The sequence below is a fragment of the Papio anubis genome, chromosome 7, assembly GCF_008728515.1.
Source record: "Papio anubis isolate 15944 chromosome 7, Panubis1.0, whole genome shotgun sequence".
Taxonomy (NCBI): Eukaryota; Metazoa; Chordata; class Mammalia; order Primates; family Cercopithecidae; genus Papio; species Papio anubis.
The window spans coordinates 15,340,163-15,355,621 of NC_044982.1; the positions used below are offsets into that span (position 1 = coordinate 15,340,163).

The 15,459-nt window shown below is 50.1% G+C and overlaps 1 protein-coding gene across 7 annotated transcripts in view; it reads right to left on the reverse strand.

Annotated features, from left to right (window-relative positions):
• Window positions 1–1,829: 1,829 nt before the first annotated feature.
• DGLUCY (D-glutamate cyclase) overlaps window positions 1,830–15,459 on the reverse strand; it is a 159,114-nt gene continuing 145,484 nt past the window's right edge. For all 7 annotated transcript variants that reach the window (XM_031667908.1, XM_031667907.1, XM_009212136.3 and 4 more), the window contains 2 exons: window positions 11,693–11,844; window positions 1,830–2,497 (listed from right to left, as the gene is read on the reverse strand). In XM_031667908.1, coding sequence (XP_031523768.1) covers window positions 2,348–2,497; window positions 11,693–11,844 — 302 coding nt within the window. In that variant the 3' untranslated portion in view covers window positions 1,830–2,347. The remainder of the gene's footprint in view (window positions 2,498–11,692; window positions 11,845–15,459) is intronic.

Here is a 15,459-nt window from a genome sequence, read left to right on the forward strand (position 1 = left end):
TATGTCCTAATCATAATAATATCCCCTCATCGCAGGGAATATGTTCCAAGATCCCAGTAGATAGTACTGAACTCGACTGCTGTCAGTTGGAACACGTTTCTGTTCACGTCTTCCACCCACACATGTAATGCCTTTTCCCTCTTAACTAATCACTTACCACACATTGTGGCCAGAACTTTTGCAGCTTGAAGTTTGACAACAAAACTAGTACACGTTTCTTTTTCCTTCTCTTTTTTTTTTTTTTGAGACGGAGTCTCGCTGTGTCGCCCAGGCTGGAGTGCAGTGGCCAGATCTCAGCTCACTGCAAGCTCCGCCTCCCGGGTTTACACCATTCTCCTGCCTCAGCCTCCCGAGTAGCTGGGACTACAGGCGCCCGCCACCTCGCCCGGCTAGTTTTTTGTATTTTTTAGTAGAGATGGGGTTTCACTGGGTTAGCCAGGATGGTCTTGATCTCCTGACCTCGTGATTTGCCCATCTCGGCCTCCCAAAGTGCTGGGATTACAGGCTTGAGCCACCGCGCCCGGCCTCCTTCTCTCTTTCTTTTCGTTTTGTTTGTTTGTTTTGAGACAGTCTCGCTCTGTCGCCCAGGCTGGAGTGCAGTGGTGTGATCTCGGCTCACTGCAACCTCCATCTCCTGGTTTCAAGCAATTCTCCCGCCTCAGTCTCCCGAGTAGCTGGCATTACAGACACCCACCACTACACCCAGCTAATTTTTTCTATTTTTGGTAGAGATGGGGTTTTATCATGTTGCCCAGGCCAGTCTCAAACTCCTGAGCTCAAGTGATCTGCCCGCCTCGGCCTCCCAAAGTGCTGGGATTACAGGCATGAGCTACAGCGCCTGGCTTTTTTTTTTTTTTGAGATGGAGTCTCGCTCTGTTGCCCAGCCTGGAGCGCAGTGGCCGGATCTCAGCTCACTGCAAGCTCCGCCTCCCGGGTTTACGCCATTCTCCTGCCTCAGCCTCCCGTGTAGCTGGGACTACAGGCGCCCGCCACCTCGCCCGGCTATTTTTTTGTATTTTTTAGTAGAGATGGGGTTTCACGGTGTTAGCCAGGATGGTCATCTCCTGACCTTGTGATCCGCCCATCTCGGCCTCCCAAAGTGCTGGGATTACAGGCTTGAGCCACCACGCCCGGCCTTTTTTTTTTTTTTTCTTTTTTTGTTTTGTTTTGTTTTTAAAGAGTCTCACTCGGTCGCCCAGGCTGGAGTGCAGTGGCTCGATCCTGGCTTACTGCAACCTCCATCTCCTGGTTTCAAGCGATTCTCCCGCCTCAGTCTCCCGAGTAGCTGGGATTACAGACACCCGCCACCAGGCCTGGCTAATTTTTTCTATTTTTGGTAGAGACAGGGTTTAACTATGTTGTTCAGGCCAGTCTTAAACTCCTGAGCTCAAGTGATCTGCCCGCTTCAGCCTCCCAAACTGCTGGGATTATAGGAGTGAGCCACCACGCCCGGCCTCCTTCTCAATTTCATGGATAGAAAATTCATTCTTACCATAGATCTTAGTAGCCTCAATATATGAACTTTTTCTTTATTAAGTCAAGAACTTGCACCTTTTCACTTAAAGGAAGCCCTTTATGGCCTCTCTTTGGCATATCCAAATTGCCAGCATCCCTGCTCTTGCACTTTGAGGACATTATTAAGTCAAATAAGAGGGACTTGAATATAAGCACTGCAATACCATGACAGTGGATCTGATCACCTGCTGAGTGACTAGCAGGCGGGTGGTGTATACAGCACTGGTACCCTGGACAAAGGGAGGATTCATGTCCTAGGTAGGATGGAGCAGGATGGTGCGAGATTTCATCACAATATTCAGAACAGTACACAATTTAAAACTTAGGAGTTGTTTATTTCTGAAATCTTTCACTTAGTATTTTCGGTCTGCAGTTGGCCATAAGTAACCGAGACCACGATTAACAGAAACCACGGATGAGGGAGGATGACTGGAGTCTGGAGTATCCTACATGGCCTGGGAATATTTGTTCTCATGCTCTGCCTGACAGTTAATTGCTCACAAGTGTCCCCAGAAGTAACTGTCGAGAAGATTCTCGCAGGAGACCACGGGGGTGGCCTGAAGAAGCCAGCGTGAAGGAGGGTTGAAATCAATGCCTTGAGAGTCTTAGGCACTGTCCTGTGGCAAGCCCCAGAGAAATGTTGTCCTTTGTCCATGGCACTTGCACTAACCCCTCCCAGAAAGTGGGCATGCAGTTTCCCAGGCCAGGCGAGCGTTCATTGCTTACCGAAGACCAGTGTTTACTAGCAGGATTGTGGCCAGAAGCAGCTGCATTCTCCCCGGATGCAGAACTGCCCACTGGTAGGGACCCTGCTCACACGGAACATGGACGGTTACACCTGCGCCCTGGTGACGTCCACCAGCTTCTGGATCATCTCGGCGTGGGTGTTGTGGAAGGGCAGCCCATCCACCTCCATGCCCACGACGCCTGAGACGCCACTCCGGACTCTGTGCTGCACCAAGATGCCCAGCATTTTTTCTTCCTGGAAAAAAATGGGGCAGAAATAGGAGTGGAGGGAGAGGAAAAAGAAATTTCATTTATACACATTTATAAGTGAGAAGGATCCTTTGCCTTGACATACTTGCTTTTTTAAAAAGTAAAATTTTGGTTTAAAATATTAATACCATTGGAAAAGTCATGAAAAATAACAGTGTCCTCCATCATAGCTCATTGGCCCCCAAATCCACTCCCCAGAAGCAATCAGGGGAATAGTTTGGGCTGCTTCTTTTGGTAGTTACTGTTATGTAACTAAATATGCTTTAATGGAAACATACGGTTTCTTAGTTTGTCCATTTTTAGAGATGGAGTCTTGCTATGTTGCCCAGACTGGTATCGAACTCCTGGCGTCAAGTGATTCTTCTGTCTCAGCCTCCTGACTAGCTGGGACTATAGGTGCACATCACTGCGCCCGGCTAGCCTGCATTTCCTTAGCCCCGAAGATTCACTCCTCCTGCAGGTGCAGTGCAGGCTACTTCCTGCCAATCAGTTCCTCCCAGCCCTGGATTATCTGCCAATGGTCTCTGTGCCAAAGGCCCCCATTTCTTCTGCGACCTCTGTTAGCCTAATGTGGGGCACGTGCCAAATCCTGCTGCTGTTGCCTTCTAGACATGACCAGTGTGACTGTGGGAGTGGGAGCATCTAGGTGTAGCAGAGCCACAGAGAATACAAGCCCCCATCCTGAAGCCGCAGCCCAGGGCCTAGCAGGCAGAGTGGTCTGGGGCTCAGACAGATCTGACTTGAGTCTTTCCTGGCAGGAATTTTAACTTTTCTGTGCCTCAGCGTGCTTATCTGTAAAATGGGGAGGGTGATGATAAAAGTACTCATCCCACCTCCTTTAGAGGGTTGTTCTGAGGATTAAGTGCAAGCAAAGCACCTAGCAGGGTCCTTGGCACACAATAGGTATTCACAAAATGAGGCTGATTTTATTGGCAGAGCTAGGTCTTCTGGCATTTAGCCTAGAGCTTTCTCCCTTTGCTTTCCTGCTGGTAAAAAAAAAAAAAAAAGTGGTTTGATCCTCTTCCATCCCCCTCCTTCCAAAAATAAAGTCCCAAAGAACCACTTGCCTAAGCCACTAATGTGTCTGTCCCTAGTGAACAGCTCAAGTTCCCCTAAGGACAGTGAGTCTTAAGTGAATGCATAAAGCAAGTCAAACACATCCTTCCTCTTCTCCCTCCTCCTCCTCCTCTTCCGCCTCTTCCTCCTCCCTGTCTTCTTCCTCCTCCACAAACAAAGGCAGGAGGTGAGAGGAAGGAACCTAAGGAATCTAGAACACGACATTAGGACAGATATAACAAGGCTCTCTCCCTGCTCAGGCATTAGCTTATTCATCCCACCATTGATCAAAGGTTTACTGAACACCTGCTGTGTATGTGCCAGGCCCTGAACCAGGGATACAGTGGTGAATGTGACATGGTTCCTGCCCCATGGAGTTCATAGTCTAGATGAGTAATCAGGTAGTCATAGTACAGGATGTCACAGCACAGAGCAGGGGCACCCAACCCAGCTTATTGGCATGGCTCAGGGAACATTTTCTGGAGAAGGGGTGTTATGGACTGAATATGTACCCCCAAATTTTGTATGCTGAACCTAATCCTCAGTTGTTGGAATTTGAAAGTGGGGTCTTTGGGAGGTAATAAGGTTGAGATGAGGTCATGAGAGTGAGGCCTCATGATGGGATAAGTGCTCTTATAAGAAAAAGAGAAACCAGAGCTCTCGCTCTCTCCACCATATGCAGACGCAGTAAGAAGGCGGCCATCTGTAAGCCAGGAACAGAGTCCCCACCAGTGAATCAAAACTACTGGCACCTTGATGTTGGACTTTCCAGCCTCTAGAACTGTGATAACTAAATTTCTGTTGTTCAAGCCACCTAGTCTATAGCATTTTTTATTTAATAGCAGCTTGAGCTAAGACAAGGGGCAACTAGGATCAGAGGTGATGAAAGAATAAAAATGAGCCAGCTGAGAGCCCTGGAGGGTCACTCACTGATAACTTTTTCTAAATAATAAAGAAAGCATTGGCAAATGTCAACTGCAAACTGTCTCTTCACAGCTGGCCTGAGAGCCTGCATTTCTGTTCTGCCCTGGGGGCCAAGAAGGATGTTCCTCTGTGGGAGGGGGGCCCTAAATCATTTCCACTTTCACATGTGGCCTTTGTCCAACAGTCCCTTCTCAGGAGCTACCCACCCAGAATGGCATTTCCCGCCCTTTGTTTGGGCTTTTTCCTCTCGCTTCTCTTCTCCACTGGTCATATCCTCTCTTTATGGGGGAATGTTTCTGGGACTCCTGGGGCCATTTCCTCATAGTACACTGTTTTCCCTCACCATTCTCATCCTTCTGGCCTCCAGGAAGGGCTGTGGGGTACTCAGGGTGCACGTGATCAGCCAACAGGTTTGGAGCTGACTGGCACCCAGCCTCTAAGAGACACAGGGACCAGCTGGGCCAATAGCCCAGTGATTTCCAAGAATCACGGAATGACCATGCCATCTTCTAAGAGGCAGAGGTGGTAACAGTGGTGGAAGAGAATCACCAGGTAGCAGCTGGAGGGCAGGGGGCCCGGAGGCCACTGCACCAGTCCAGGCTGAGACAACAGAGCAGGAGAGGAATGAAGGACCCAAGTGACGGAGAGTAGACAGGGCTTGGATGGGGACAGAGGCCCCAGGATTGCTGAGTGTGCGGATGCTGAGTGTGTAGAGGCTGAGTGTACGGGTGCTTGCTATTAAGTCACAATGGGAGCATGGTGGGTGGATATTTATGGGAGGTGATGATGCTGTTCAAAGTGGGGTGCCTTCTGGGAAGTTGGAACTGTTTTGTGTCTTAATCTTGGTGGTGGTTGCAAGGGTGTATACCTATGTAAGAATTCATCCAACTGTACACTTAAGGTGTACACACTATTGTATGTTAATTATACTTTAACAAAAATAAGTTATAAAGAATAGTAGGGAGAATGAAAGTGCTGAAAGAGAATGGGAGCCCAGAATGAGGCCCAAGGCTATTCCTGCCTCTCTGCACCATCCATCCATCAAAGCATTCATCCTTCCATCTGCTCACCCATCTATCCATCCATCCATGCATGCATCCATCTATGCATCCATCCCTCCCTCCATCCCTCCATCCACCCACCTACCCACCCATCTATCCATCCATCCATGCACCCACCCATCTACCCACCCATACATCCATCCATCATCCATCCATTATCCATCCATCCCTGCATCCACCCATCCATCCATCAAACCATGCATCCATCCATTATCCATTCATCCCTCCATCCATGCATCCATCCCTCCATCCACCCATCCATCCATGCATCCATCCCTCCATCCATCCATCCATCATCCATCCATCCCTCCAACCCTCCATCCCTCCTACCATCCATCCATGCATTCATCATCTCTCCATCCAACATTTCCTGAGTGCCTTCCCTGGGCCAGGCCCTGAAGTAGGGACAAATAAGTCATCATTTGTTCCTCCAAGAGCTCTCACTCTTTGGCTCCTCACTCCCTGCCTACCACTGGGCATGTGAATAACAGGGTCCTCTTCTGTTTCCCCAACCCACATGGCTGCTATGCCCTGGGCTGATGGAATATTGCACATCCATGCTCACCATGGGTGCTCAGTAACTGCCCTGGAGCCGAGATGGAGCAGAGAGGGGCTGGGAGACTGACCAGAGCCCTCAGGCAGCCCCCTTCAGCCTCCACTTCAAGGCAGTGATGCAAAACAGGCCCAGCTGCTGTGTTCCTCTTCCCCAAGTACTGGGTTGAGGTGGGGGAAGTCCAGGAAACCTTTCCTGGTATTTGTTTATACCATGAGCCCCATGTCTCCTTAGCCTCTTTCCTGCCCAGGCATCAGCTTCCTGGCATTGGCTCACCCCTCCCAGGGAGTGCCTCTTCTTTGTGATCTCTTGTAAAGGGCTGGCATGAGATGGGCTGGGATGTGAGATGAGGCACTCCCTTGGCCCTGGGCTCTGGCACAGGCAATGACGAGGCGGGCGGGAATGTGGTGCTGAGGCTTCCTGTGGAGCAAGATGGGGCTGGTATAATCATGGTCTCACCTTGCAATAGGCAGGGGGGAGCTGGCTGCCTGGGCCGGGCTGGGGAGTGTGGCAGCGGGAGAAATAGCTCCATCTGCCTCCTGGCCACACAGGGAAAGACAGGCAGTCCCATGTGACACCACACGGCATCTGGAGGCCCCAGCTCTGTCTTGGCCTTCACCTCCTTCTGCTCTGGCTATGGGAGCTCTCCTTGGCATAGGCCACCTGCTGCCACTATCACACCCTGACAGCTGCCCCAGCCTGACTGAAGTAAAGAAAGGACCTTGTCATGATAAGAAGGATGATGATGATAATGATGGCTGGCATTTATTGAACACTTACTACTAATCCATGCCAGACACTATGCCAGGTGCTTTACACAAAGGGACTCATTTCATCTTCCAATCACCCAAAAAGTAGATCTGTTATGACCCTACTCGAGGAAACTGAGGAATGCTGAGGTTGGAGACTTGCTCAAGGCTGAAGTGGGTGGAGCCAGGACTTGAACCAGGCAGTCAGTCAGGGCCTGTGACCTTCCTAACCACCACTTCACTCACCCAAGGCAGGCCGGATGTTTTTATAAAGGACTTGGTCCTAGGAAACAGAGAAGTCTACAAACTATAGACGTACAGAGAAGAGAGTGGCCCTAATCCAGACCAGCATCCAGGCAGAGCTGGCCTGGCTGTCTGCTGTCTGAGGCCTCCATCAGGCTGAGGGGAAGACGGCCCCATGACGGGGCTTCCCAAGGCCTCATCCTTGGAGGCCTTCAGTCCCTCCCAGGGACCCACCCCTGCCCAGAGCTCTGTTTCCCTGCCAAACGGCAGCATCTTGGCCCCCAAGCTGAGAAAGACCAAGTTCTCCAGCTCCTTAGCTCCAAGCCCTCCTTATCAGCCCTTGCAGGTACCACCTGAGTGTCCCTGTAAAGTGTCATCAATTGGCTCTTGATGACGTCTGAGGAATGCTTACCCTCAAGTACAACCCAAGGGCACTGCCTCTCCCTCACTCTGAGGCTCCCCTGGGCCAAGAGCCAGAGTGGGCAAGGTGTGCCTGGGTAGTGGTGTCCACCTTCCCTGGCCTCCTCGGCAAGGTGCCCACTTCTACCACACTCACAGTCAGATCCCTAAGAACCCGTGTCCCCAAATGCAACTCACTGAGCAGAGCTGTGGGACATTTCTCTGCCCCAACCAATCAAGCTTTGCCACTAGCTCAGGCCACAGCTCTGCCCAGCATCTCTAGATGACTCAAGGACCCCCACGTAGTGACCCGCAGAACTCTAGCTATTCTAGATTCTAGCTATTTCACCTGCACACTGTATGGCTTCATGTCCCCATACCTTTGCTTATGTGGTTTCTGCTGCCTAGAAGGCGTTTTCCACCCTTCCTTACCTGGCTACTTATATCCTACTCACTCCTCAAGACAGCTCAGTGCCACCTCCTCCAGGCAGCCTTCCCTGAACTCTCTGAGCTAAGCACTGTTTTCTGTGCTCCCACAGAAGCTTTTTTAAAATTAAAAAAATTTTTTTTTTTTTTTTGAGACAGAGTCTCACTCTGTCATCCAGACTGGAGTGCAGTGGCGTCATCATGGCTCACTGTAATCTCCGCCTCCCAAGTTCAAATGATTCTCATGTCTCAGCCTCTCGAATAGCTGGGACTAAAGGCGCCCACCACCACGCCTGGCTAATTTTTGTATTTTCAGTAGAGATGGGGTTTCACCATATTGGCCAGGCTGGTCTTGAACTCCTGGCCTCAAGTGATCCGCCCGCCTCAGCCTCCCAAAGTTCTGGGAATACAGGTGAGAGCCACCACGCCCGGCCTCCCACTGAAGCTTACTGTGCCCATTACACCTTGGCTCCTGAAACTGCCTGTCACGTGTAGTCTCCCCAGTGGACTCTGAGTCCCCCACCCAGGGAGACTCCTCATTGTCCCCTAGAGCAAGCTTGGGCCTGGCCCAGGAGAGGGGCTCAACAAACATGTGTTTGTGCTTTTGCTTTTAAAAATCCCCATTTTAGGCCAGGCACGGTGGCTCACACCTGTATTCCCAGCACTTTGGGAGGCCGAGGCTGAGGCAGATCACTTTAACTCAGGAGTTCAAGACCAGCCTGGCCAACATGGTGAAACCCTGTCACTACTAAAAATACAAAAATTAGCCAGGTGTGGTGGCGTGCATCTGTAATCCCAGCTACTCAGGAGCCTGAGGCAGGAGAATCGCTCAAAGCTGGGAGGCAGAGGTTGCAGTGAGCCGAGATTGCTCCACTATACTCCAGCCTGGGTGACACAGCGAGACTCTGTCTCAAAAAAGAAAAAAAAATCCCCATTTTATGTTCTTTATAAGGGTGGTACATTATTAATCAATTTATGAAGGACTGGGTAGAAATGCAGAAGGCAAAGTTTCCATTGCATGTTGGGTGTGTGGATTTCTTTGGCTGGATTTGTTCTTTTGTGTCTGCGTGAATCAGGAATCATGTGTGAAGCAGCCCATGCGTGTTTTTTTCCAGTTCAGATCCAGGAAGTATAAAGAAAGCACAAAAGGCCCTCTGGGCCCCTCGAGGGCAGACCATTTCCCTCTGAAAATGTCACCACAGCTGCCTGAGCTCCCCCTCCCCCATCCCTCTTCCCTGGCACTACCAGGAACTGGGACACTTCTGAGCGGTATTGGGAAAAGCCCAGAGAACGGAGTCACAGAGACCTAGACTCAGATCCCAGCTCTGCCTCTCAGCTGGGTGGTCTCAGGCAAGCCACCAGCTTCTCAGAGCCCCAGCTCCCTTGTCTGTAAAATGGGAATGACACCACCAATCCAGGCAGGTGCTGGGAAGAAAAAGACGCCAGAAGCAGGAAGGAAAAAGACACAGAGAAACAGAGAGGGAGAGACAGACAGAAGGAAAAAGGGAAGAGACAGGTGCAAGACAACAGAAAAGAAAGACAGAAAAGAGCCTGGGCGTGGTGGTTCACGCCTGGAATCCCAGCACTTTGGGAGGCTGAGGCAGGTGGATCACCTGAGGTCAGGAGTTCAAGACCAGCCTTGCCAACTTGGTGAAATCCTGTCTCTACTAAAAATATAAAAAAAAATTAGCCAGGCATGGTGGCGGGTAGCTGTAATCCCAGTTACTCGAGAGGCTAAGGCAGGAGAATTGCTCGAACTTGGCGGGTGGAGGTTGCAGTGAGCCGAGATTGTGCCACTGTACTCCAGCCTGGGTGACAAGAGTGAAACTCTGCCTCAAAAAAAAAAAGACAGAAAAGAGGCAGCAATGCAGATGTCTGGCTGCAGGCGTTGGGAGGTATCGGGCCTGCCCACTGGCAGGGGACTTGTAGCAATGGCCCACCCAATCTCGGGCTCTTCTGCAGGCTCAGTGCTCAGGAGCCTCCTGCCCCTTGGATTTGCCTTCCTATCTCCCCCGACCTTCCACACCCTCTTCCACAACCTTCGACACCCACCTCTAATCCCTCAGGCTGCTGTCTGCTCACAGGTGGAGTCACATCTAACCCAGGATTTAGATGGAAAGTCAGAGCTTTGGCCCCATTTTCCCAAGGTCCAAATTACCCAGGAAGATTCTCCAAGCAGGTGTCCCGTTAGGGACTGAGGCACTGTGGATGTCCCGTAAGTCTGGTCCACCAGCTTCTCCTCCAGGAGGGGCGGGTCCCATCTCTTTGAGGAGCCCCAGAGGAGGCGGGTTAGAGCCTGGAATTGGTGTTAGGGGCGGGGCTTGCTCTACGAGGGCCATGGAAATTGAGGACCAAGGAAGGAAGGGCCAGTCCCGCTGCCACCTTGCTGCTCAGGCTTGGGTGCTGGGCGCTGGCCACCTCTCTTTTGCATTTTCCCCATATGCATGTGTGAGTTCACATAAGTTAGACAGGCACACGTTGATGGCCTTCCTCTGCACTGGGCTAGAGCGTACCTAGAACTGCACACACTTCAGAGCATGGGCTCTGCAGTTGGAGGAGCTCAGACAAAAGCTACCTGCTGCTGCCTCTCAGGGAGAGTCCTCAGGAGAAAGTCACAGTGTTCTTGGGCCCAGCTAATATGATCTGTCCCTTCCCAGGGATTCTCTCTTTTTTTTTTTTTTTTTGAGACAGGGTCTCCCTCTGTCTCCAAGGCTGGAGTGCAGTGGTGTGAACATAGTTCACTGCAGCCTTGGATTCCTGGGCTCAAGCGATCCTCCCACTTCAGCCTCCCAGGTAGCTGGGACTACAGGTGCATGCTGCCGGGCCCGGCTAATTTTTAAATTTTTTTTCTAGAGACGAGGTCTCACCATGTTGTCCAGGCTGTTCTTGAACTTCTGGGCTCAGGTGATCCTCCTGCCTTGACCTCCCAAAGTACTGAGAGACACGAGTCACCACACCCAGTTGGACCAGGGATTCTTAATGGCCCCAGACTACTTGAAGAATCTGATGAAACCACAGAGTCTTGCCCAGAAAAATACATGTACAGGAACAATTGTGCAAACAGCTTCAGGGTCTCATGGACGTCCTCCTTATGGGCCCTGGGGTCTGAAGCCCTCTTCTACTTTTGCCTCACCCCTTGCCTCCTGCTCTCCACCTCAAGAGCTATCTCCCCCAAACCATCACGAAGCCTGCCCTCATCTCCCAAGCCTCTGCTCCCCCCATTCCTCCCACTGGGATTCCCCTCCTTCTACCCGGCTTATTCCTTGCAGCCTCCAGCCCACAGGATTCTCTTCCCACCTTGTCTGTCCCCCTTAGCACTTTCCTTAGTACGACTGATTGACTCATTCTGGAGGTTTTAGTGGCCTCACTGGGTGGTGTATTCCTTGCAGGAGGCTGACAGGACACCTGCCCACCACTACCAGTATGAAGTATCACCATGGGTGATACTTCAAGCATTCGGTTCCTTCAACAATGCTGACAGCACCCATTTTACAGATGAAGAAAATGAGGCTCAGAGAAGCTAAGCAACTCACCTAAAGTCAAACTAGAAGGAATATGGTCACTTGGATCAGGCCTGACATACGATTCAGGACCACGAGTAGTGTAAAGGGCACCCAATCCAGGAGACCTCTGCTTCAAGGCTGGCTCTGCCTCTGGCTTTTGAGGGGCAGCAGGGTGCCAGCCCTTGGCTTATGGCTTGGGACCTCAGGCCTGCTGCTCATCCAGGGTAAAAGCTGCTTCCAGGCGAGCGGCTGGCTGGGGTTTGTTACCTTAATGACTGACGGGAGGGCCTGCGTCCAGGCCCGATCTCCAGGTGCCTTGGAGGGTCCGACTGCTTTCCTCAGGTACTGACTGTGGACGGCACATGAGTACAGGATGTAGAGCGCGCAGGCCAAGGCATAGCCTCCCCAGTTAGAAACACCTAAAACAGCAAAACAAGATTCCATCATGGAATTGGAAAAGTCGTGTGTCTGTCAGCCTGCCTCTAGGAAGCAGAGCTATCTTCAGGACTCGTCCCCAGACCCGTAGCACCAGTATCACCTGGGAATCTGCTAGAAACACGAACTCTTTGGCCCCAGCCCAGAACTACTGAATAAAAAGCTCAGCAGGAAAGGAGGGGAGAGGAACAAGCTGAATTTTCTTTATTTTCTTTATTTTTATTTATAATTATTATTATTTTTTGAGATGAAGTCTTGCTCTGTCGCCCAGGCTGGAGTGTAGTGGTGTGATCTCGGCTCACTGCAACCTCTGCCTCCTGGGTTCAAGCAATCCTGCCTCAGCCTCTTGAGCAGCTGGGACTGCAGGTGTGTGCCACCACGCCCAGCTAATTTTTATATTTTTAGAAGAGACGGGGTTTCACCATATTGGACAGGCTGGTCTCAAACTCATGACCTTGTGATCCACCCACCTCGGCCTCCCAAAGTTATGGGATTACAGACATGAGCCACTGCACCCGGCCTATTTTTATTTTTAATTTTTTTAGTGATGGGGTCTCCCTCTGTCCTCCAGGCTAGCATGATCATAGCTCATTGGGGTAGAACCTCAAACTCCTGGGCTCAAGTGATCCTCCTGCCTCAGCCTCCCAAGTAGCCGGGATTATAGTTGCACCTGACTGAGTTTTGATAAACCCTCTATGTGAGTCTGATTCAAGCTAAAGTTTGAAAACCCTTGCTCTAAACTACTTAATACCCTGCTAATGACCATCAGAAAAAAAGGTTTAGGCAATAACCCGAGAAACCCATTCCAAAACACTCAACATGGAGAAACCCTCCCTTCTGGCCGAGCTGAGTCCCCTGTGCCACATGGAAGTCCACCCTCAGAGGGCGGGAAACAGCCCCGTCACGCTGGATCACGTGGCCTCTTCACGTGCTCAAAGATCACTCCCAAATCAGCCTCAGGCTTCCCTTCTTTTTCCATCACAGGCCCAAAGGGCTTATTCCCCAGTTTTGGGACCATCTCCTTGGCTCTTCCCTGAAACCTGCTTGAGTTCTCCATGCAGTTGAAGAAGAACTGATGAAGGCCCTGCTAAGCTCTAGGTGCAGAGCACCACGAAAGAGAGGTCACTCCCGTCCAGGAGAGGAGGGACTGTGCACACCGCCAGCCATGGGTCACTGTGACTGAGATGTTCATGCAGGATTATGGGAGCATGAGGAGGGGGCACTCATTCTGACCGGTTTAGGAAAGATTCACAGAAAATGGGTCTTTTAATATGGGCCTTGTAGGTTGGGTAAAATTTTGCCAGAAGAGGGGTGGAGGAATGGGAGTAATTCCAGTTTTAAAAAAACAAACAAAAAACTAACAAAAACCCCCTTGGCCAGGCGCGGCGGCTCACGCCTGTAATCCCAGCACTTCGGGAGGTCAAAATGGGCAGATCACCTGAGGTCAGGAGTTGGAGACCAGCCTGGCCAACATGGTGAAACCCCATCTCTACTAAAAGTACAAAAATCAGGAGGGCTTGCTGGCAGGAGCCTGTAATCCCAGCTACTCAGGAGGCTGAGGCAGGAAAACCACTTGAACCTGGGAGGTGGAGGTTGCAGTGAGCCAAGATTGTGCCACTGCACTCCAGTCTGGGCAACAGACCAAGATTCCATATCAAACAAACAAACAAACAAACAAAAAATCTTCAGTGAGTACAAAGGCATGTGGCATGAAAATACAAGGCATATATCAAAATGTGGCAGGTAAAGACCATGCGCTAAAAATAATACTGTATTTTACTGATTTTAAGATGTACTTTTGTTACACTTACCTCTCTGAAATTGAGATTACAGATTACAGATTGAGATTAATTGTAATCTCAATTATAATTAGATTGAGATTACAATTGAGATTACAGATTGAGATTAATTGTAAGATACTTACAGTTAATAGTATCTTACAGTTATAATTGGTTGTGTTTTCCTTTCTTAGTAGTATGTAAATTATTGGTAATTATTGTCATCAATTACATTTTGTTTTCTTTTTTTAAGACAGAGTCTTGCTCTGTTGCCTATGCTGGAGTGCAGTGGCATGATCTCAACGCACTGCAACCTCCGCTTCCTGGGTTCAAGCGATTCTCCTCCCTCAGCCTCCCAAGTAGGTGGGTCTACAGGTGCACACCAACATGCCTGGCTAAGTTTTGTATTTTTAGTAGAGATGGAGTTTTACTATGTTGGCCAGGCTGGTCCTGAACTCCTGGCCTCAAATGATCCACCTGTCTTGGCCTCCCAAAGTGCTGGGATTACAGGTATGAGCTACCATGCCTGGCTTTTTTAATTTTTTAATAAAGACAGGGTCTCACTCTGTCACCCAGGCTGGAGTGCAGCGGCACAATCATAGCTCACTGTAACCTGGAACTCTTGGACTCAAGTGACCCTCCTGCCTTGGCTTCCCAAAGTGCTGGGATTTTTTATTTTATTTATTTATTTGTTTTTGAGACGGAGTCTGGCTCTGTCGCCCAGGCTGGAGTGCAGTGGCGTGATCTCGGCTCACTGCAGGCTCCGCCTCCTGGGTTCACGCCATTCTCCTGCCTCAGCCTCCTGAGTAGCTGGGACTACAGGCGCCCGCCACCACGCCCGGCTAGTTTTTGTATTTTTAGTAGAGACGGGGTTTCACCGTGTTAGCCAGGATGGTCTCGATCTCCTGACCTCGTGATCTGCCTGCCTCGGCCTCCCAAAGTGCTGGGATTACAGGCGTGAGCCACAGCGCCCGGCCTTTTTTTTAATTTTTAAATAAAGACAGGGTCTCACTCTGTCACCCAGGCTAGAGTGCAGTGGCACAAGCATAGTTCACTGTAACCTGGAACTCTAGGACTCAAGTGATCCTCTTGCCTTGGCTGCCCAAAGTGCTGGGATTACAGGCATGAGCCACTATGCCTGGCCATCAGTGATATCTTATATTGAATGGAATAGAGTATCCTCTTTGATTGAATATTTACAACATGTGGCACTGTTATAAATGCCTTACACAGACTAGTTCCTGGAGTCCTTACAAGAAGCTTGTGAGGTGTAAGTACTGTTATTATCTCCATTTGAAAACTGGGAAACAGACACAGAGATATCACTAAGCCCAGCTAATATTTAAAACTTTTTTTGTAGAGACAAGTTATCGCTACATTGCCCAGGCTGGTCTCAAACTCCTAGCGTCAAATGGTCTTCCTGCCTTAGTCTCCCAAAGTGTTAGGATTATATAGCTATGAGTCACTGCACCCAGCCTTCTCCTTCTTTTAACATTGTCGTTTGCAGGGCAGAAGTTTGAAACTTTAGTGAAGTCCAGCTTATCAACTGTTTCTTTCGTGGATAATGTCTTTGGTGTTGTTATCTAAAAAGTCATAATCAGCCAGACATGGTGGCTCACGCCTGTAATCCCAGCACTTTCGGAAGCTGAGGCAGGTGGATCACTTGAGGTCAGGAGTTTGAGACCAGTGTGGCCAACATGGTGAAACCCCATCTCTACTAAAAAAATACAAAAATTAGCCAGGCATGTTGGCATGTGCCTGTAATCCCAGCTACTCGGGAGGCCAAGGCAGGAGAATCACTTGAACCCAGGAGGTGGAGGT